We start from the raw sequence: 22,520 nt of genomic DNA on the forward strand, positions 1-22,520 counted from the left end.
AAAGAAGGTAATTTCAAGCTCAAAAATCATGTGTTTACGTAAATAATTTTTCTGCCAATATGGATCTTATTTGATAAATTTCATTGAGATATTTTAAATGGTGCAAAAAAAATTAAAAAATTATTTTTCATTTTCATTATATTTGAGCTTGAAATTATCTTCTTTTTAAAAAAGAATGTTTAAAAAGAAAGCGAAACAGCACCTCAGTACTATCATTAAGTCTAAGCTATTCTCGGAGCTGTGAACGTCTGAGAACGTTATCAACGGTCAATGTCGGTGGTCAACGGTCAAGATCGATATTTGGTCAACAGGAATTAGTAATCAATAGTGGTGGAAGAGTATTTTTAATATAAAATTTCGACTTTCCTTAAGGTTTACTTTGAATTTTTTTTTGTACCTACACGTAAATGTAACTGCATATATGCACACATGCTGAGAGGAATGAAGCAATTTCCATCACGAAATAAAACAAACAATGTGCATTTATTAAAATGCCATTCAAATTATAGGAGTAGCAGACAAGTGTAAAACTTTAATGGGAACGATTGAAGAAGAAACTAATAACTGAGTTTAGGTCGCGACGCCATTAACAGGTTAATTTTGAAACGGTCATAAAGCTTCATTTCAGAACACCATAACTAGGAACCACCTTGTTAATGTTAATCTCATTCAGGCAAAAAATCATCTTTCATTCAGTAAGAAGTTACTACTACATAACAGTACCTAAAAGAAGCAACAAACAATTTACATGTATTTTGTGTTCAAAACATTTATCTACTCAAATTTCTGTGGCCAATCCTTTTTTTGATAACTCGGTATCTCCTCCGGTGGACCAAGTGAGGTGACCAGCAGCCTTAAACATCCAAAGCCATAGCTGTTTAAAACCCACCGCTGGACTGAGTATGCAATTTATTTAAACCAGGGGAGTCTACAAAAATCAACAGCAATTGCAGCGCTGGTTTGATCTCAATAGAATGCTTCTTCGTCATCAAATGAGTTACTGCAGGGGTGAAAGCGCACGAATCATAGAACAGCATGAAAATACGATTGCCACTCAATATCAACCTCCAACTCCGTTGTCACTGCTGAAAATGCTGTAAATATCGCTGGAGATTGCTGCAGTGCTCGAAGACACGGCGACAAGTATCATCACCCACGAAACTAGTCTGTCCTTCTTTGTTGCAATTCCATGAGTGTTCCTGTACAATGCCAAAACAAAAACGAAATGCTCATCACCACCCATTAAAAAATAGGTTATGTTATGACTGTTCGTCTAATGTAGAAGACTTCGAAGGTCAACTAAACCTGAGGAGCTACAAACAATTTAATCAGCAGATTCAATCCCGCGTGGGAATCAACGTTTGTATATTATACCCCTTAGAAAAGAGGTGATGATAATCTTTTCATCTAACATAGAAAACCTCAGGTCATAAACCTGACGGGCAGCAAACAAATTTTTTTGAACATCAGAAATTTCATTTCACTGAGCTGGCACACGATTTCATTAAAAAAAGAATACATAAGAACTACAACCATGTAAACCTAGATGTGAATTAGCACGTGCTCCAAGCAATTCAATTATCAGATTCCATCTCATGTGGGAAGTAATGTTTGTGTAGTACAATGATTCTAAGCACTTGGACCCCTTTCATAATACCTGTCTGTACAAAATTAACTAGTAACTATAAATAGTCAGCATCATAAACCAGCTAGCTTGGTTTTGGACCATTACTAGTGCAAAAGCTATGCACCACAAATCTAGTATAATCAATAGACTCACCTAAGGGCAATGGCTGCAGGAAAAATGAATCCGACGGAGACAGTAGCAGTTGCACCAGTGAACTGGAATGCATCCCATATGCTAGGCACAAAATTGGCTCCAAGGAAAACGAAACCCATGAGAGCTGCTGTCACTGAGAAGAATCTCCGGTTGTCATAAGCAATTGGAATGGCATATGGAAAGAGAAGACCATCAAGGTTGAGGCGAAGGGAAAAGAACACCATTGGGAAAACAAGCATCAGGTGGATGCAATAGCTCACCCTCACCACATCATTGATCAATGAACTGTATGGGATGCCGAGATCAGCATCGAAATTGGCAAGTACATCATCCAGTGTGTGATTCCCAAATAGGAGAAATCCAAAGAAGCTGGTTGCAACATAGACAATTAAGCACAGTGTGATTGATGTTCGCACGATTGACTTCATCTGAGTGGGGTCTTGAAGTTCATTCTCTATCGGGTGAACTATAAGAATCATGGAACAAGCACAACGAGAGAAGAAAAAGTTAGTTACATCTGATCTTCAAGTCTTAGCTTTTCACAGAGACAAATTTGGAACATTTTAGGCATCATCTTTACAGAAATCAGAGCAAGGCCCATTGATCAAAAATTTGCTCTTGTTTCTGCAGACAGATTGAAACACTTGCTCAGCAGAAGGAACAGTCATAACAAAATATTACAACGGTTCTGACACCTTCAGAAAATATGCCCAACATTATATAGCCAAGAGAATGATCTCTAAAAGGGAGAAAACTCTTTAATACATGACAAGAGTACATTGCTGTTACCTTGTCGAAGAAAATCATATGCAGTAACAACTCCTCGGTAACTAAATATTTTAAACTTTTGTCTTAAACAACAACATTCGTGCATCCTGGTGAAATAAGTAATCAAATAGGCAGATCTTGTTAATTTGACATATCCTTTAGGAGATCCATCTATTACTTATTGCATCCTTTGTGAAAAAATGAACCAATACGATTATTTAAGATACTAACTTGCAACCAAACATCACAAACTGGCTAGATTAAAGTTCCACTTACGTGTATAACCGATGTTAGATCAAACTTGAAATATTAGGTTTTAATGTCAAAAGGCATCAAACTTTGAGAGTTTTTGATGTTTTGTCCTCTTCTGAACGGTAAGTAACAAAATGGGTGTAGAAATGAGAACTCACTATTGTGATGGCAGATATAGGCAGTGACTATTATTGGAACAGTAGTGAAAAGCTTCCAGAAAGACGCCTGATCAACAAGTTCAGGCAGCAAACGTGGCATTCCAATGCTTCCATTAATCACTTTAACAATAGCTACTCCTGCTGTGATCACCACAAATACAACAGCCAATCCCACAGACAAGGCTGATGTATACCTCAACGAATCTGGTTACAGAAAACAAAAGGCCAGAATGTTGTTAATTGCAACATTGTGTCAACAACTAAAACCCAGCTATGCACCAATCCCACCAATGCAGTTCTGAAAGTCTATACCAATAGTTATGCAGAAGAATAAAACCAGGTCCTAACAGTAATAGCATATTAACATTCACTAAAGAACAAAAAAGTTCTCCAAAAAATACCGTCTGAGCATGCAGAATTATCAAAGTATAAAAGATGGCATATCAATCTGGCTCCAAGGCACAAGAAATAAGCGGATTTGTGATGCGATGTCTTTTTTGTGTTGTGATGTGATGTCCAATTGCAGTACTGGAACATAGTATAGTATAGCGACACCATTCACTAGAATGTGAATTAGCAAAAATGGAGATAATTGGACTCTCTATATTCCAAATGGAAACGGCTTTGCTAGCTATTTCTTTGGGCGTAATATATCCATACCTCAGAATGGAGAAGCAGCATACAGAAACTGCTGCCAACTAGAGAGATTGTAGAAAAGAACCTTTGATGTTTTTCACAGTGATGATCCAATAGCACCAACTGCCCAGTCAAACTAAGAAGGTACATGCTTCTCATCTAAGCAAAGCAAAGAGATTTTAATGAAAATTGAGGAGGACTACCACCAGAGCTTTGTTCATTCCTTCCACCTAACACATTGTTAAAACCGTTGCATTTGTGATATTGCCCTGATAGGGTTCCTTAACCGCTAACTACAATGCTAATAGGTTTATCTTATCGTGTAAGTCTAACAAGTCTCATGATGCTCATAGCAAACATCGGATGACTGGCAGGCAAAAGGGGGATAGCTGGCAATGTGCAAGTAAAATCTATCAAGCTGGAACATGCATAAAATTCACTAAGCATCCACTGTATTGAAACTATTAAGCTTGTTTAATCACATGGGAAGCAGGAGAAAAAAATACAAGCTTACTCTAACGTTAACTCTTGGGGGCATCTCCAACCCAAAGATCGTTTCTTCAAAAGGGAGAATGGATGCCCCCCAACCTTGCTCTTGGATTTTGATTCTCCAAATTTGGAGAAGCATGGGATTTTTGGAGACTCAATTCTCGAAAATGGAGATTTTAAAAATTCATACTTTACCCTATTTGCCTTTTGACATCAAATTCCAATGCCAACCGTATCCTTTACCCTTAATAACTTACCATTGTAAAATAGGTATAACTTTTATCACATAAATGCAATGATTATCAAATTACAACCTTAGTAATATCTTCCGTATGGGACCAAATATTAACTGTGTGTTTCATTAAATTTGAAAATCAAGAATGAGAGAGAAATTTAAGAGGAAAGTTTTAGAGAGAAAAAATGAAATGTAGATTATTGCGGGTCTCCGAAATGGAGAACGGGAAAGGGATGGGTTGGAGATGGTCTGAATCATGACCTATCCAAGCAGGTTTCTGTTAAGCATAGTATGCTCATTTGATGCCCACTCTGTATCTCTCTTACGCTCACACAAAGAACCACAACACGAGCTTTCAATATCCTTAATCATTACTTGCTTAGGCAAAGGTGCCAAATATCCTTTTCTTTCCAACTCTATCCAACAGCCAAACATGCAAAGGCATGCTATGTAGGCGACATATTTTTAAAGGCAAAGATAATAGTAAAAACAAATGAAAGGCACGAGTAAAAACTCACCCACTCGCTTGAATGATATCAGAGGAGCAAGAACAATGAGGGTCGTAAGAAGCAGTAAGAAAGATCGTTTGATCCACCAGTATTGACCAAACCATTCTTCCATCACGCCCGGATAGTGCACCCCATCTGACCATGTCCCAGACAACACGTCACCTGTTCACGAACCCACAAATGTCATTTAAAACATAGTTAAATTTGCTTTCACCTATTCCACACCACTTGATCAGTTTTAAACAGTGACCAATTATCATCAAATGACCCTAGTGTGGAGCTAAGCACTTGGACCAAAACTCGTAAAGATAGCTGTAGTTATCATAAAGGCCCAAATATCAACAAATCCAGGTTCAACTCTGACCTTTTTTCATATGTTTATAGTCAGGAGGAGAGTCTTCGAAGATAGAAACAAATCTACAATTGGCTAGGAAGAAAACTCTCAACCATATACGACGTATAGGCCTTAAGTTTCTACAAAAACATGTGGATTACCATATCCTGTAGGAAATATTAAATTTCCATAAGTTGTAATCTATCAGTGAGATTCTAACTATCCTTTTTTCCCCCTTAACTGAAACCTTCTTCATATACTTATAGTTATTGGTAACATTACTTGAGACCACTGATTCTTCTGAACCCCATGCCAATTTTAAGGTGCTTTCTCATACTTCCGCTATCTATGATTTCTCTCTCTTCTGTTTAACCGAATGATAGACCAGAAGAGAAAATTTACAAATATCTCCTCAAGAAGGCGAGCAGTTTTTTTTTTTTTTTGATCAGCCAAAAAAAATTTCATTAGCTCATAACATGAAGTACAAAGATAATAGGGGCTTGGGTACACCGGCCTGACCACCCAAGATCCTCTTCTCCTAAGCACACGGAGGAAACTGATTTAGGCCCAACAGGGTGAGCCCAAATTAGGAGGAAAAATCCTAAAAGATCCACAAGTTGGTAAGGAACCAACACGCACCCAAAAGGAACCAGCCCAAAACAGGTGGACATGGCCCAAAACACCAGCCCAAACAAAACACCTAAAACCCTAACACTGCCAACTGCAGCTTCCCCGCAACCAAACGGCCGCCACCGCAACCTTGAAACCCAGCGGAAAGCAGCATCCAACCAAGAAACTCCGTCCAGATCAAAATACAAAATATCTCTGGATCAAACAGCAGTACATAGCTGCCGAGAGTTCTTGGTAAAACTTATAAGGTTCAGTGGTCAATGGATTACTCCCAAGTGGTTTGGGTGGTCAGGAGGTCCAAGGTTCAAGTCGAGTGGTTGACGCTCACTCGAACCTTGCGATGTAGCCCTTGGTGTAGCAGTAGAAACCTATGGCTGATTGGACCCTCACGGTGCCCGCGGCGGGTCTTGAGTCCTCCTTGTGGTCACACCCGGGGAGTTTGCTATAGCCAGTCGCCCCCACCTCCGCCCTTTTAGTGTAGCCAAAAAAAACCAATGCACCTGCTATAAACCAGTAAAAAACTACTATTTGGCAGTAGTGTCCACACAATTCAACAAGCAAAAACGGGAAACAAAATTGTTCCAAGTTCAACTCAATAAGTAATCAACATGATCACCATTCGAATCTCGATTGCGTAAAATGAAACCAACTATTCGAATAATTAGTCCGGGAGAAGTCAACGATTATACCGATGATGATCATGTAAACGACGAGGGTGCTGACGTTGTTAACGACGATACACCCCTGCAATAACGTCCTCCCTACGCCTCCAAACGCTTCTCCGACGAGTCCCGAGTACGACGCCGCTTTGGAAGCCCTGCTGAACCTCAGAATCATCTCGATCGAGGCGTCGGTGATGATGGCGCCGAGCACGATCACGATCAGGCCAGGAAGCATCCCCAGCTGCTTGACGGCGGCCGGGAGGGCCATGATGCCGGCGCCGACGACCGTGGTGGAGAGGTTGAAGACGGCGCCGGAGAACGACGCGCCGTCGAGGGCGAGATCATCGTGCTTGTGTTGTTGTGGCAGGAGGCGCTGCTGGGGCCTAGGGCTAGGGCTCCTCCGACGGTGTTTTCGGTCGGCGGAGGGCATAATGGTCTTTTCGAGTGAGTGGTTTTTGTGGGGCCGTTTTGATTCGGGGGTTTATTGCGATGGTTTAGAGTACGGCTTTATTTTGGCTTCGTAAATGTAGAGACGACTTTACGTGTTCGTTAATTAAGGGCGTTACGTCCATTTGCGCGGGAAAAACGATGCGGCAACGACGTGGCAACCAATTTTTAATTACTGACGAATGAATGGAATGTGAAGGTTCGATTCTCGTCAAGATGGTGACTACTTAGTGTGGTGGCAATTAATTTCAAAAAATCTTCTTTTTCAAAAAAAAAAGGTAATTTTAAATTCAAATATAATGAAAATGAAAAATAATTTTTTAATTTTTTTTATACCATTTAAAAAATCTCAATAGAATCTATCAAACAAAATCCGTACATGCCCGGTTCCGCTCAAAATACCTTTTTTGACACCTAAAAAAGTAAGTAGGAGTAAAAGTTTTCAGAGCATATTAATGGGCTGATCATTGAATAAAGCTATTGATGGGGCAATTCTTAAAAAAAAAAAGCTATTGAGGGGGGTAAATGAGGAATCTGACAGTTGACTTTCTCCGTAACTGCCAATTGTAACTGCCGTGTATGCAAAACTATAAGTTCTTCCAATTAAATTGCATCTTTCTTTGTATACGAATTGATATTTTTTACCTCAAAATTTCCGTCGTCATTCCATTGGTTATGATTTTATTTGTTACTCCCTCCGTCCGGATTTAATAGTCCATCGTTCAATTCTAACCAGATAAAAAATGAATTATATCTTTAAATTGGTAATAAATTTAATATTTAATATGGATCTTATTTGATAGATCTTAATTAGTTTTATAAAATAATGTTTTCAAAATTAAATAAAACATTATAAATTATAAGATATAATCGATTGAAAAATAACACGAACTCTAAAAAAAGACCATTAAATCCGAACGGAGAGAGTATCTTCTATCAAAAAATAAATAAAATTGTTATCTCTCAAAAATTTGGTACGGTTATCCAATTTTATTCCTATCAAATTTCTTTCCCTCGCCTTATTTCGCTAACTAAAAATTTCTCAATAGTAAGAGTAATATTTTGTTATCAAGTCACTCATTGCATGTGCCTCAACTCTAGTGTACATAAGTACACCATTTGTTCCCTCGATCAAATGAAACAATTGTTGAAAAATGACTATTAACTTGGGAGAGAGAAAATATCCATTGGATTTTTTATTATATAAAAGATATCCGAGCCACCTTACACGCATCTTGAAGTAATTTCAGGAGCCCAATCCTACCGCCACTTAAAATCTGTATGGACTGGCCCCAAATATTCATTGGATATGGTTGACTTCATTTTCATATCTCGCACCCTCATACAAAATGGTTAAAGCAAAAAAAAACTTTAAGGGTGGGAGGAGAAATGTATGACTGTATATAACATAGGGAAAATGACGGCTAATGACATGTTTTGATAATTAATATCCGCTAAGGAAAATCAAATTTTTTTTCGTTGGCCCATTGAAAGCTCGCAAGGGTTTTGAGAAGCCCGGTATAATGAGAAGCCTCTCGGTGCTACCCAGGTGGGCTTGGGAAGTGACTTGTGGGCTTAGCGGCCCAGTCCGATAATGACCTTGTGTAAGAATAACCAGATGTAATATGCAGAAAACAAATGATATACCCTAAGTCACATAAGGCATGAGCGTGAACACAAGCAAAAAAAACCGCCTTTTGAAAAATATAATTCAAACTACTAAAATTTGTGAGAGCGAGAATTAAAAGCGAGAGCTTAAAGTGAAGATTGAGAGCGAAAGCAAAAAGCCCTACTGGAGGATTATGTAACCTAGGATACACCGAAAGGTCCGAAACAATATAACAGATTACATTAGTTTGATTGGGCCAATAGTCAAATGCTACATGACAGGAGTACAATGCAAGGTTGAGTTAGAAGCCACACAAACAGTTAACTACGATTAGAAACTTAACAAGAAATAACAAAACAAAAACGAAAGTAGGGCGTGCTTGGTTATCATTGCTGATTCAGACAAAATTTGCTGCTTTGGTTATTTTGTATCCAAAATGAAGCAATTTGTGTCTTAATCAGCAATGACTGCTATACAGAAGTTGGTTAATGGTTTTGGAAGCAGAGAAGCAACCTACCACTCACCAAGAAGCAAAATATGGAGAAGAACTGCCACCAACTCCATATAATGAGTCATTGTTTTCTCTTTCTTTTGGAGTTTCTGGTCGATTCAGCCTCGGGATCACGTTGTGCTAATGGTGCTGGCAACTTGGCCCCTATTGTAGAACTCCACAGAGCCCTTTCCACATCTGATGGCGTGAATGTATCTCCTTCCGCACTCAGTTCCTACAAGTGGTATTACCAGCAGTTGCGTCAAAGACCAGCCATAATCCACGAGAGTAGGGACTGTTCTTCAGAAAATACTATCGTATCCACATGTGTAAGGGTAAGATACTTGGTGGAAATCATATAAATTTGGTAAGAATTGCTACATATCTGTACCACATAATTTTCAAACTTTGAATGACGTATGAAAATGCAATAGATAACTGCACCATCATTCACAAATAATTTCATTTCTTGAGTCTCATCAAAAACTCAGAATTAGTTGAATGGACAAGGATTCTCGGCAGTTTGCCGAGAAACTGCATCTTGTGCAGTTGGGTGCTTTCCAGCCGCTTGTCGGGCCTAATTCAATGATCGGTTCCATCCGTATTGTAGATCTCATTGAAACACACAAGTGTGGTTTGAAATCATGTTAATTGAGTACCAAATATGTAAAAAAAAAAAAAAGTCCTATCAAACTCCTGACGGTTGTCCCAGCAGTTGCATTTGTTGGGCACTGTCGCTCTTGGCTCAACTTTAATGACTTCTAAATTTGAATACAACAAAAGTCTGATTCTCACAGACCAATTAACTAGCCAGGAAACACGATGCTCTTTTCTTAGCGGGCATAGTTTTTGGATTGAATGTTTACGACTGCCATCTTTATTTCTCCAATATTTTACAGGCATATTCCTCCCCTACGTTATGTTTTCTAAAAGAACTGAGCTAATTATCTTGCACTCTCTGCGAAAGTAACTTTGAAAGATAATTGTGGTCATGGGTCGCATCCAGGGGCATGTTCCTTGACAGGGAAAATTTTAAAATAACAAAACAACAGGATAACCATCTTTGACTTAATCCTCTCTAATGAATATTACATAAACACACAATGCTTCTTTCACATAAATTCTGGGTAAGAGTATTCGTCTTAGGATCAGGGATGCATTAGTTTAATGAACCTTAACTGAGTCTACTTGCCCCCTACCAGAAAAAAAAATCTGTTCAGACAGTCTAATAGTTAAAAGTATTCATAATTGAGGCCGTAAAATGGAGTAAGATCAAAGGTGATTTGTTATGCATTTGGCTCATTCATTTTCTATACCACACAACACAACTGACTCCATGACACTTTCAACTTTCGAAAAGATTCAAACAACACTAATTTCACGTTTGACATACCTGACTTGTGGGTATCCACCTTCATATGGTGAATATGTGATCACTCAATTAGTCGTTAGCAAGAAGACATCATGCTCTTGTCCTTCTGAACTTCTTTTGCTCGAATGACGACATTTATTTTTTTAATAAGCATTGAAACAGGGGTCGGTTTTGGCAGGCGTCTTTCATGATCTTCCTTAATTGCAAAAGTGCACCACACCATGAATAAGAACATTGAAAAGCACAACTAAGATCTTTGAAAGAAAACCAGAATGCTTCACCATACACATCCATAAAATTTCTACTGTGTCTCCTCGTTGACTTGGTCCATTCTATGTACTTTTGAAAACAGAAACCCAAAGTTCTAAGCATATTGTGGCTTTGGAAGTCAGCTCTAATTTCCATGACCAATGTTTCAGCTCCAATCAATTAGTGCAGGCGATATCCAACTATAGTTTTTGGCTTGCTAACCACCAAGCGACACCAACTCATCAAAAGCTCAAGGCATAAGGCAGAATAGTAACTTGATTAACAAAATTCACTTCATAATTTCTCTTTGCCAAATTAAAGTATTATGTGCAACTCACTTCACAGAATCACAGCCAATAGCTTAACTGTTGGAGAGAGAGATAACTCAGTCATTTATTCGCGACATCGAAAGAGGCACCACGTAAATAGTGAAACTACAACATTTTGACATCAATCCTCACATAAAAATCACCTCCACACAGAAGTGAAAGATGTCTTCAAAGAAACACTACAAAGCATAGCTAGCACGTCGACTCAACCGTAAGAGAAATATAAATCCAGCATACATCATAAGAGAACTTTGGAAAGCTAAAACTGCTTTGAGATGTTAATGTGAAGGGCAAAATAACTCTGCTACACACAGAGACTATACACGCACAGATTTTTATGTGGGGCCCACCACGGGTCCCACACAAACGATCCAAGCTGTTCATTAAATGTAAAACATTTTTTAGAGAGTCTCTGCGAAAAATCATCTCAATCCGATACCTATAGATGCTTGATCTAATCATTGAACTTTTCATTCAAATTTCAGGATAATGAAAAGTTAGATGATTGGATTGAGCATCTATAGGTATCGAATTGAATTGATTTTTGAGGAAACCTTGGAAAAATTATTTTACATTTAATGAACGGCTTGGATCGTTTGTGTGGGACCCGTGGTGGGACCCACAGAAAAATCTGTGCACAATATGTCCGTGTATAGTCTGTGGACTTTCTGATGAAGAAGAACGGTGCTCCTGGCACAGTAGCTGTGCACAGATCCCTTTTGTGCCCGTTTCGGTCCTGCAAAGATGATCGGAGCCGCTCATTTTGTTCAAAATACTTCGTTTAAGGTCCCTGTAAAAAATCACCTTAATCCGATATCGGAAAGGGTGTTTACGAATCATCCAACTTTGCTTCAAATTTAGCCTAACCTTAAACGAAGTATTTTGAACAAAATGAGCAACTCCGATCATCTTTGTGGGACCCGAAACGGACACAAAAGGGATCTGTGCACAGCTGCTGTGCCAGTAGCATTTCTGGATGAAGAAATAGCAATGATAGTCTCCATTACTCTCTGCTAGACAAGTAATTGAGTAGCAGGTGTTCCAAAAAGAGAAAGCTGAAATTAAGTTGTGTGCTATAAGATGAAACAGCACCTAAGAAGCACGGATACGGAAGGGAACATGGACACGGCAATTCTAAATAAATAGGGATGCACACACGCCAGGGGACACAGCAAAAGATATACATACAGAACACATTACTATCGATATTTAGTTGTTATTTGTACGAATATTCCATCCTGAATAACCAAAACGTGTCTTTACAATTCTTGTTGTTTCCTTTTAAATATGACAAGTTAAATGAGACTTATCAATTATCAAACCCCGAAATAAGCTTTCAATATTATGCGTTAATGCATGGACTGATTGACCTCTGCCATGTTTCTATGCATGTCCAAGTTAATACATAGGTGTCCTCACTTTGTCCCCCGTGTGTCCACTGCTTAAGAATATTTAAATTTATTGGACACGGCACGTGGTGTGTCCCATATGTGTCCCGTATGTTCCCGGGATGTCACCATGTGTCCCCAAAGTGTAAGGCAAGCAGTTAGGACTTAGGAGTGCCGTCATAGAACAGCACCATTCTCTCTTTTACGCTCAAAAAAAAAAGGAAAGGGGTGCATTGCTAACAGCATTTGAAATGCCCGTAATCAAATATGTTCCCATAATCATCAAATGAAAGAGAATCATTAAAGAGAGAGAAAACCTCACCTTTGCTTTCGCCTGTAACTTATCCATGAACACGAGATACTGCTTCAATGTGTAATCTTTCGAGTTACCAAGGGCTGAGACCATAGCCTATTCCACCAAAACACATTCCCATCGAACTAATCTTTGATCAACAGAACAACACATCACCAAAAATCATTTCAGACAAATTAATAAAATTACAAATTCACCTCATCGGACATGAATGGTGCAACATCAGGCGCATAAGCAGCCAGTACCGCAGAGGCAGTGGCCGGACCAACACCTTTCAACACAGTCAGCTCCGACACAGCTTTTGAGATATCAGGTAGAGACTGAAATGACTTCTGAGATGCAGATTTCACTACGGCTTCGTCTAGTGACGAAACAAAGTCTAATAACCGCGGCCTGAAATTCAAGAACACACAATCCATATTCCACAATCAAAACATACAAATACTCCAGCTATACAGAAATACGTGCATTTAGCCTAAATTATTTTGTTTTAAGTACCACCATTATTATTTACTTTTAGTGATCCTTATTTTGTTTTTCGTCAAAATTTTTGGTTTCAATTATTTGCCTCGACGTGAGGGATAAAAAAAGTATAAAAATATGGTTTGAAATTGGAAAGACTTAGGCCTTGTTCTGCTAAGGTTCTTATTTTTTAAGTACTATTTCTGCTTTACGAAATAGATCATTCTCACACAATACATCACCTTTAATTCAAAAAATAAGTACTTATTTGAAAATTTCAAATAAGTACTTATTTTAGTTAAGGGAACGTGCCTTAATAATTGTTTTAAACTTTTTGTCGTTAGTGCACTTTTCATTGCCTCGTATTGTTTTTTGACTTTTCAGACTTCTCCGTCGAGACGAACTATTAATACAAAAAATTTGACTTGAATCTAACAAAAAAATCCACAAAAGACGGACAAGAATAAGTGAAACAATGAAAGCTATGGAGTTTTATGAAAGTTGATATTATGAAGGCCTATGATTCTGTGGATTGGGATTTCTTGCTGGACACAATGAAAGCTATGGAGTTTCCTGCTATTTATGTGGGTTGGGTAAAGGAATGTATTACAACTCCTAAATTCTCTATTATGATTAATGGAGGGCTTGAAGGGTACTTTTCAGGAGCTAGAGGTCTTAGGCAACGGGATCCTATCTCTCCTTACCTTTTCCTCTTAGTTATGGAAGCTTTCTCTTCCTTGCTCCAATGGAATATAGAAGCTGGCGAGTTCAAGTACCATCCAAAATGCCAGGCTCAAGCAATTTCACATGTGGTGTTTGCAGATGATCTTTTTATCTTGAGTAGTGCTCATGAGAAATCCTTGCATATTATTTTACGGACCTTGAAGGACAATGGGTTTTCTGGAATGCAGCCAAACTTGCTTAAAAGTGCAATCTATTTTGTTGGTGTCCCTAGTACAACAAAGCCAGAGCTATCCCAGTTATTGGGCATTCCTGTGGGACAACTTCCAGTACAGTATTTGGGGGTTCCCTTAATAAGTACTAGATTAACTTCATCTGACTGTGCTGTCTTGAAAGAGCGGATTTTGGCGAAAATACATAGTTGGACCCAGAAATTTCTTTCGTATGGAGGAAGGGCCCAACTAGTTCAATCAGTTCTCTTTAATATCCAGAGTTATTGGAGCGCTACCTTTATTTTGCCTCAGAAAATTATCAAGGAGATTGAGAGTTTACTTTGTGCTTTCTTATGGTCTGGAGCAGATTTAAAGCACACTGGTGCTAAGGTTAGCTGGGCCAACCTTTGTGTCCCAAAGAATGAGGGAGGCTTAGGTTTTAGATCCATTAAAGAGTGGAACAAAGCTGTCAACATGAAGCATCTCTGGGCCATCAGTCAAAAAGCTGATACGTTATGGGTTAAATGGGTACATGTTTATATCTTGAGAGGTCAAAGTTTGTGGGGGGTTCAGATTCCTTGTGAGGCTTCTTGGGTGATTAGGAAATTGTTGAAGCTGAGGGATACTTGCCAAGAGTGGATTAGGTATGTCATTGGTAATGGTACAGACACTTTCTTATGGACAGATTATTGGCATCCTTTTGGGGTTTTATACAAGAGATTTGGAGAGACTGGGGTGGCTCACAGGGGAAGAGCATTACAGGCCAAGGTCTCTTCTATCATTGATGAGGGTGTTTGGAAGTGGCCTAGGCAACGTAACAGGGCTATTATGGAAATTATGAAGGAAACTCCTGATGGGTTTCTGCCATCTCTATCTGCTAGGGACACGGTTATATGGACTCTGACTGCAGATGGTAAATATTCTGCCAAATCTGCTTGGGAGGCATGTAGGCACCAAAATCCCATTCAACCTTGGCATGCTATTGTGTGGTTTGGTAATGGAGTTCCTAGGCGGAGCTTTATTGAGTGGCTGACTGTTTTGGGGAGATTGCCTTCTCGAGATAGTTTGGTGAGTTGGGGTATGGTGGTGTCTCCTCAGTGTGTCATGTGTTCGTCTGGCATGGAGTCTCACGCTCACCTATTTTTTGACTGCCATTTTTCTTCCTCAATTTGCCAACAAATACTATCTAGGAATGGTATTACTCGATCTATATTGCCCTTGTCTCAGGAATTAGAGTGGGCAGTCCAGAACAGAAAGGGAAAAGGGCTCCGGAATTCTCTCTATAAGCTCTCTTTGGCAGCCTCCATTTATTATATTTGGGGGGAGCGCAACCTGAGAATTTTTCAAGGCAGGTCCAGAGATGTGGCTGCGGTTTCTCTAACCATCTTTAATTCAATTCGAGCTAAGGCTAACTCTTGGGCAACGGTGAAGTTCTCGGCCCAAAATCGAGGTCTTTGTGATGCTTGGCTCCTGAACTCTAGAATTTTTGCTGTTAACAATTGTTGATAGGATGTTGTTTTCCTGTTTTGAGTTGGTCTTTTTGCCTGCTGTTGGGGCTTTTGATGTATAGGTTTCCAGGGGATGCCCCTGTTGCTTTGTGTAGCTTTTTGGCTCCGTTTGTTGGTATAAAATTTTCACTTACCAAAAAAAAAAAGAATAAGTGAAACAATAATTCTGCGCAAAAGGCTTAGTATACAGATACATATAGAGTGTGTGTTGTATGTACCTCCATTTGCCTCGAGTGAGCTTCCATTGCATGAGCTTGGAGAGGTCGGAGGTGGTGATGTAGGGGTTAGGGTTTCGCTGGCGGAGGAGAAGGGGGAGTTCGTTGGTGTAGAATTCGTCGAGGGAGACGAGGTTGGGCTTGTTGAGAGATTCAATGCGGGTTTTGTAGGAAGAGAGAGATTGTTTCCACAGGTGAACATCGGAGCATTTGAATTCCATCTCTGCGCGCTACAAATTTGGGGGTTTCGGTTTCGGTCAAACTCTTCTCACTCTTCTTTTTGACGGTTTTTGGACTTTTGTTTGACGGTTGATGGTTTTTCTGGTCTGCAGATCTAAACCGTTGGCTGGTCGAGAGCGTGTTTGTTAACTGGAGCGTGGAAGCGTGTTTGTGAGCTGGAGGCTGGAGCGTGAAAGCATATTCGAAACATATTTCGAACTACTAAAACTTGCGAAAGCAATGATAGAGAGCACGAGCGTAGTGCGAAAATTGAGAGCGGAAGCGCAAAGTATTTTGATTAATTATATTACTAAAGGTAAAACACAACTTCATAGATAATTACGTCTGGCACCATTCGATGCACATGATTTCACATATATTGAACGGTTTTAGATACAATTGCATTCGGAGGTGTGTTTAAAGGGTGAAATATGCAATAGTCCATAAGCATCGCTACGTGGTGTTCCAGATCACTTCACAACCACACACTCTTGTTAGGTTTACAACTAAGTGTATGGACCCTAGATAAAATGTGTAATTGTTAAGTAGTTCGGAACACCACATGGCAATGCTCCTGGTCCTGGACTACTGAGTAATTACTCGTTTAAAGGTGAATGTATAGCCTTTGCGATTTGAGCTTGAAGAAAGGCACGTGCTACTCCAACTACGTTTATGTTGCCCTTATTTCTTTTAATTTTTATATTTTTTCGGAGATTAATAAAATTTCTTTTTGCCTATAAAAAATGAAAGAAACAAAATAGCATAATGCGTTGTGATTGGTTTGGAACATCAATAACCATTAACCACTCGTGAACAGTAATTGACTCTCCTCCCTCCCTCTTCTGTTTCCCTTTTGTTCCATCAATTTCACCTATCTTGCTGGATAAAATAATTTCCCAAATGTTCCCCTGCGCACAACTGGTTGTTGTGCCCGTGAAATGAGCGTCGGCCCAAGTTTAGAAATATTTTTCAATCGTTCACTCCATAGAGTTTGACTTGAAGACCAATCATATTAAAAATCAATTTGATCGGAAAATTTTTTGCTCTCCTTTGTTTATGGCTTTGAATCGTGGTTTTTTGTTTTCGTTTTTTGGTTAGTTGCCAAACACCAGAACTTGGATGTTATGATGATATTAATAAAAGGAAAAAACAGAAGAAAAGTTGATGCAAAACAGATCATTCGGGCGAATCGGTCCATTGAATGTATTCTGAGTTTCTCTTCTTTTCCCTGTTTCTGGTCCATTTTGATTCATTTCTGGTCAACAGATGCAGACACCCAACTCACGTGCATGGGGTAGAAGAGAAGGCAATATATGCAATTTTATTCATGAGAGATGTTCACACACATTAAAATGAACGCCTCAAACCAAAAAAAAAATGTGAATGAAATATTCCAACTGTTCGACAATGCGATCAACGTTAGTCACTGAATTTTGAACGACCCCAAATTTTGTACAGTTACGGTGTTTGATTTTCCTTCATCATTCAGCTTTCGCAACCTTAAAGCACAGGAGGAGCTCTGTAATAAGCAGGAACAGTAGCAGGGAAAAACATCTGTCGCACTCCTTCTGCCTTGATGATGGGTAAGATGATTCCTGATGCACCCTGTGATAGGCAAAAATCATAATGTGTTAAGACAGATTGTCAAAGAAAATCAGCAAAACTAGGATTCAGTTCCAAAAAAAGAGAGCGAAAATACCCACCGAAATCAATTTGGCTCCAATCCACACCCGTTTGGGAGAGGGAAAAGGTAATAACAAGCGACCGACGCCGTATATGGCCACAGCAAAGAAATGGACAACCAAGCTCAATGGGCGAGGGTTGAGGCCCGAGAGTAGAGAAACTGGTCCTTGGGAACAAACACCGCCGAGGCTCAAATAATCAAAGCATGCCTGCCGCATTTCCTTGAGTGCTTCATCAGGTGAAGCACAAAAAACCTTGTACAGGGCACCAGCCAATGTGTTTATTGTGGATGCTACAGGCTGCAAACAAGAACAATGCGAAACAAATTAGCTTGGAAGTCGATAGGGAAATAGTTTAGATTAAATGCGGAATTGAATTTTCAGTTACCAATCAAAATTAAGATCTCTGGTGTTGGGTTTGTGAAGTTTGATTAGTACATGCTGAAGTTATTGCAATAATATTCATTCTTACATAAAATCCTAACCGCATATGTTAGGGCAAAACCTAGATGCCTCATTGTTACTCTTGGTCCTCAGGTCCTCATTCAAGAACAAAGTGAATCAAGTGTGAGTTGTGGACATGGTGAAATCTTTTTGTGTCCAACTTTCTTTTTGCAATAATGATACACACACAACAATCCAAACACAACATCTCACATACATGTGGGCCCCACACACACTACTGTGTGTGGGGCCCACATGTATGTGAGAGGTTGTGTTTGGTGTTGTGTGTGTAGCATTCTTGTTCTTTTTGTGCTTGCTTGATTCTTCTTCTTGCCAGTGTGTTGTGTGTGTTTCATTTGTTGCCCAACAGCTCAGACTGCTCGGAGACACAGGAATTAACCGAACAAGTTGAAAATGACAACGAAACCAATAATGAATAAATTCAGTTTCTTTTGTATCAATTTCCTATCTTTTCCTTTCCGCATACCAATCAATGATCAAACACAGCCTACAGGTCAAATAGCACCACTTAGCGTTATTTCTTTTCCGAAGATGTTTGCCAGTCAACAGAGTACAGAATGTGCACAGTCTACAAAGACAGAAACTGCCGGGACATCCAATGCTCTACGTGTATATATTAAGTATGCAACTCACCTTACGCAAGGTGTAGAAGGATTCAAGATATCTGCAAAGAGTAGGTGCATCATTCAGGTCAAGCAGTGGTCTAAGACGATCACGTAGCACAACAATATCAGATAGTGCCACAGTCATTCCTCCACCAGTTAAAGGGTGGCGCATGTTGAACGCATCACCCATCAACAAGGCTCCAGGAGTAGGATGAGGAGCAGCCGGCATGCTTCTGTTCGGCATTGTCCTTATGTTTCCTCTATCAATAGCGGCAATAAAGCTATCTTGCAACTGCAGAGGAATCTGCACATAATAGAAGTTTTTCATGAGTCCAATGTGATAAACAGGATAAATTTCTTTTTGTGTATTTCCGCAAAAATGATCATATACAACAAGGCGTTAGATGAAACGAAGGATGTGAATAAGGTATATACCTGGGGAGCAACCATAGTCTTCAAGTACTTGGCCATTTCACCATTTGAAATAGAAGGGACCTTTTGACCGGGTACATCAACAAGACAGCGAATCTCTGTGCTACTGATTTTGTAAAACAAGATGGGAGATGGGTCTGCTAAAATGACATGCCCATGATTTACGTATGGGAGTTCGCAGTTCTCCAGTATCAAACCAACAAAACAAGACGGCACGTCCACCTAAAATGAATAATATGAAATCAAGGGTTTAGGCTCAAGCAATGAGACATCTTGGTCGATCCAAGCATGTGACAGGCAAAAAGATGACAAGAAAAGCAAAGAGAAGCCATGCGCACCTTAGGTTTGCAAAGAGATTTGCGCAAGTTTGAAAAACAGCCATCGCACACAATGGTCAAAGGTGCATATGCTGATACTTCTTCACCATTCTTGCTCTTGTATTGAACACCTTTAATGGTGCCCTTTTCTTCAAGCAGAGATGTCACTGTTCCTTGCTCCAATCGAACACTGCATAAAACGGAGAAACAAGGTTTAGTGACCAATTAACATGGAGTCAAGTACTTAAAAGGGAAAATGTCAAATTTGCAATAGGAGAGAAGACATACTTGGGAAGGGTTGCAGCTTTCTCTCGCATTTTTTGAATGAAGCGGCCATTGTGGAAGCTCCTTCCCGACACATCTGAGTGGAACTTTTCCAAAGGATACGAGAGTCGAGTGTTCCTTCCATCTTTGAAAAGAGCATACCCAAACACCCGCTGAGCGTCAATATCCTCCACGCAGTCTGTGGTAAACAAATCACATGTTTTATTAACCAACCCACGCATACGACATAAAGAAGGACTTATGTATGTCACAAGAGTAAAATAGATTTGTTGGGTTGAAAATAGTAGTCAACCATCAAACACGGCTAGTTGAAAAACTAGTAACAAAGCACTAGTGTTCAAACTCATGTGGTTTGACTTTGTATACGTGTGTTACCCTTACCTTGCAATCCCAACTCAATTAATTTGAGATAGCCGCCGGGCTGTAGCAGCTCTCCAACAATCCGATCAGGCTCAGTCAAGTCTCTTTCAATCACATGAACACGACGCCCGTCCTGCAATTCAAAGAACAAAGTCAGCTTGCAGTTAGATTAATCTGCAATTTGATAGTAAGAAAATCATCGATAACCAACATCAGACATAATAATCTAATTCCACAATCCAGACAATCAAAAAACTGAGGAGTTCTATGTCTTTTTCCACCGACTCTTGGATGGCGGTTATTAAATTTAGTGATTTTTGGTGATTTTAACGGAGATAAATTAAGTTACTCTTGGATTGATTATTCTAAGGAGTTTTGAATGTTTCAAGATTTGTGAATATGATATCTCAACTTGAAAAGACCACAGTTCAAAACCAGAATCGAAACGCACTGCAATCCAATGGTTTGAATTGGTCTGGTTTTAGTTTCATATGAATTTTTTAGGTTCACAAAATCTCCAATCCGTACAAATTATTTTGGTTCCTGATCCACCCTGAAATCGAACTAATCTGATTTATGCTCACACCTACCCAATAGTATTCTGTTGCTTGCTTATAAAATGATCCATTAACCCGGGGGAAAAAAAACCATTTTAGTCATATAAAAATCAGGTGCTAACTGAAACACTTAAAAAACAGATTTAAAAATTTGACAAATGACAGGTGACACGTGGAAGCATTAATTTACAACGATTAGTGTAGGATATAGTAATAAATTAAACTGCATACTAGCTAGAATCTTCCGGCTAAATCTTAACTAACGAACTACTACTGCATAGCTCAAGTGCTTGTAGGCTTGGCCCAAGGTTTCTTCGGTGAGGTTAAGGGTCTGAGTTTGGGCAGAAGTCAAAAGCTCGATTATACAAATCTAATTACGTAATATCGCATCGCACACCAACAAGTCAATAAATAGTAATGTATTTGATTCGAACACATATACAGCTTTGTATGTGTTTGCATATTTACGTTTGCAAATGGTATCACAATGTTGAAATTTAATTCAGATTTGTTTGTCTTTTTCGACTTTTTGTTGAATTTGTATTAAGTTCTTCATACTAGTTATAAATGTCTTCACGAAACGAATCTAAGAAGTTAACAATCACCAAAAACGTATAATTTCGAAACAATTGTCATTATTGTCTTTCAAATTCCTATCATCTTAACATTTTCAACCTCGCTACATATTCTTAAGCTTTTCTGATTTCTCTTGTCAAGCCGAATGATTAATTCTTTTAACTATTAATTCTTTTGTATGGTTTAGATGTTTGTTTTGTTAGGTTGGTAGCCAATGTTTTGGCTGTAGTGTTGACTGTGTTGTGAATCTCTTCCAAGGCTATCTTTTGGGCTTGGTCCCTTTATAAAATTGCCCTTTCCCAACAACAAAAAAACTTCACCCGACGATATTTAAGAAAAAATTTACCCTAGCTAAACTCACCTTAATAGTACTTCTTTTTTTTTTAATCTCACCTAAATACTTCTTCGAGACTAAATTGTTCCAACTATTATCTCCGGACATCTGAACCTCACCAACTCCAAAATTTCAAATTTCAAACCGGAATCCTATATCGATTAACCGTTAAAAAAACTTATCTAAGCAGAAATAATATAAATTTAAGTTATGCATTTATACACAAATGCGAAATAGATCACCGCGAAATTAATGCAAACGAAGGAACGAAAACAATACGCACCTTGCCGAGGGTGTGAGCGAGAGCGGCACCTGCGACGCCGGCGCCGACGATGATGACGTCGACGTCGTCGTCCTTCTTAGATCTGTATACTCCGCTAATTTCAGTCGTCGTCGTCGTCGTGGTAGCGTTAGCGGCGGCCGCGGCGTTGCCTTCTCCCCGGCCGTTCCGCTTCCGGAGTAAATTGTACAACAGCCCCGTCGCCATCACGATGGCCAGTACGGAGCCTAGCGCGTAGTAGTATTGTTCCGCCATTTTCGCTATAGAGAATGCCTGTCGAACTATCCAAAGTAAGACCTACACGACGACGTTCGACCACGGCGAGGCCGACTACGCTCCCTCTCTCTCTCTCTCTAAATGTTCGTTCGTTTTCACTCTCTCTCTCTCCTCGGTGGCTATACACTTTCGTCGTTGGAAAGTTAATTACTCCTTTCAGAAGACGGGTGACCATGAAAGATTCAAGGACATGGGCCTTTTATAGGCGGAGTTGTACGAGCTATCAACAATAGTGACATGATTAAAAAAATAAAAAATACTAAATCAACAATTGTGACTGTGACCAGGCTAGCCTAATTGGCTAATTCTTGGTTGAATTTGAATTGCTTTACTTCTTTTACCTTTAATTTGTACTAATTTTTTATGTTTCTTTACCTATATATTTGAAATTTTCATTTATCTTT

At 39.2% G+C, this 22,520-nt stretch overlaps 3 protein-coding genes across 5 annotated transcripts; all 3 read right to left on the reverse strand.

Moving 5' to 3' along the window:
- Positions 1–650: 650 nt before the first annotated feature.
- Positions 651–6,988, reverse strand: LOC131330264 (amino acid transporter AVT6A-like). Its single transcript, XM_058363793.1, has 5 exons — positions 6,481–6,988; positions 4,837–4,989; positions 2,959–3,162; positions 1,781–2,246; positions 651–1,199 (listed from the first exon to the last, which is right to left on the reverse strand). The coding sequence occupies exons 1-5, from the start codon at positions 6,881–6,883 to the stop codon at positions 1,061–1,063; spliced, it is 1,365 nt and encodes a 454-aa protein (XP_058219776.1). The 5' UTR covers positions 6,884–6,988; the 3' UTR covers positions 651–1,060.
- Positions 6,989–8,725: 1,737 nt separating this feature from the next.
- Positions 8,726–16,088, reverse strand: LOC131330231 (uncharacterized). Of its 3 annotated transcripts, XM_058363739.1 has the most exons (5): positions 15,732–16,087; positions 12,848–13,043; positions 12,660–12,746; positions 10,780–10,837; positions 10,395–10,710 (listed from the first exon to the last, which is right to left on the reverse strand). In XM_058363739.1, the coding sequence occupies exons 1-4, from the start codon at positions 15,947–15,949 to the stop codon at positions 10,787–10,789; spliced, it is 552 nt and encodes a 183-aa protein (XP_058219722.1). In that variant the 5' UTR covers positions 15,950–16,087; the 3' UTR covers positions 10,395–10,710; positions 10,780–10,786. The 3 variants fall into 3 exon arrangements, with proteins under 3 accessions (XP_058219720.1, XP_058219722.1, XP_058219721.1); XM_058363737.1 differs by lacking the exons at positions 10,395–10,710; positions 10,780–10,837 and adding an exon at positions 8,726–9,234 and having other exon boundaries at positions 15,732–16,082; XM_058363738.1 differs by lacking the exon at positions 10,395–10,710 and having other exon boundaries at positions 10,752–10,837; positions 15,732–16,088.
- Positions 16,089–17,242: 1,154 nt separating this feature from the next.
- LOC131330212 (squalene monooxygenase SE1-like) lies at positions 17,243–22,289 on the reverse strand. The gene is made up of 8 exons (XM_058363702.1): positions 21,844–22,289; positions 20,115–20,226; positions 19,737–19,911; positions 19,470–19,638; positions 19,135–19,353; positions 18,728–19,003; positions 17,651–17,929; positions 17,243–17,552 (listed from the first exon to the last, which is right to left on the reverse strand). The coding sequence occupies exons 1-8, from the start codon at positions 22,093–22,095 to the stop codon at positions 17,448–17,450; spliced, it is 1,587 nt and encodes a 528-aa protein (XP_058219685.1). The 5' UTR covers positions 22,096–22,289; the 3' UTR covers positions 17,243–17,447.
- Between the last annotated feature and the right edge of the window lie 231 nt (positions 22,290–22,520).

The sequence above is a fragment of the Rhododendron vialii genome, chromosome 6a (assembly GCF_030253575.1).
Source record: "Rhododendron vialii isolate Sample 1 chromosome 6a, ASM3025357v1".
Lineage (NCBI taxonomy): Eukaryota > Viridiplantae > Streptophyta > Magnoliopsida > Ericales > Ericaceae > Rhododendron > Rhododendron vialii.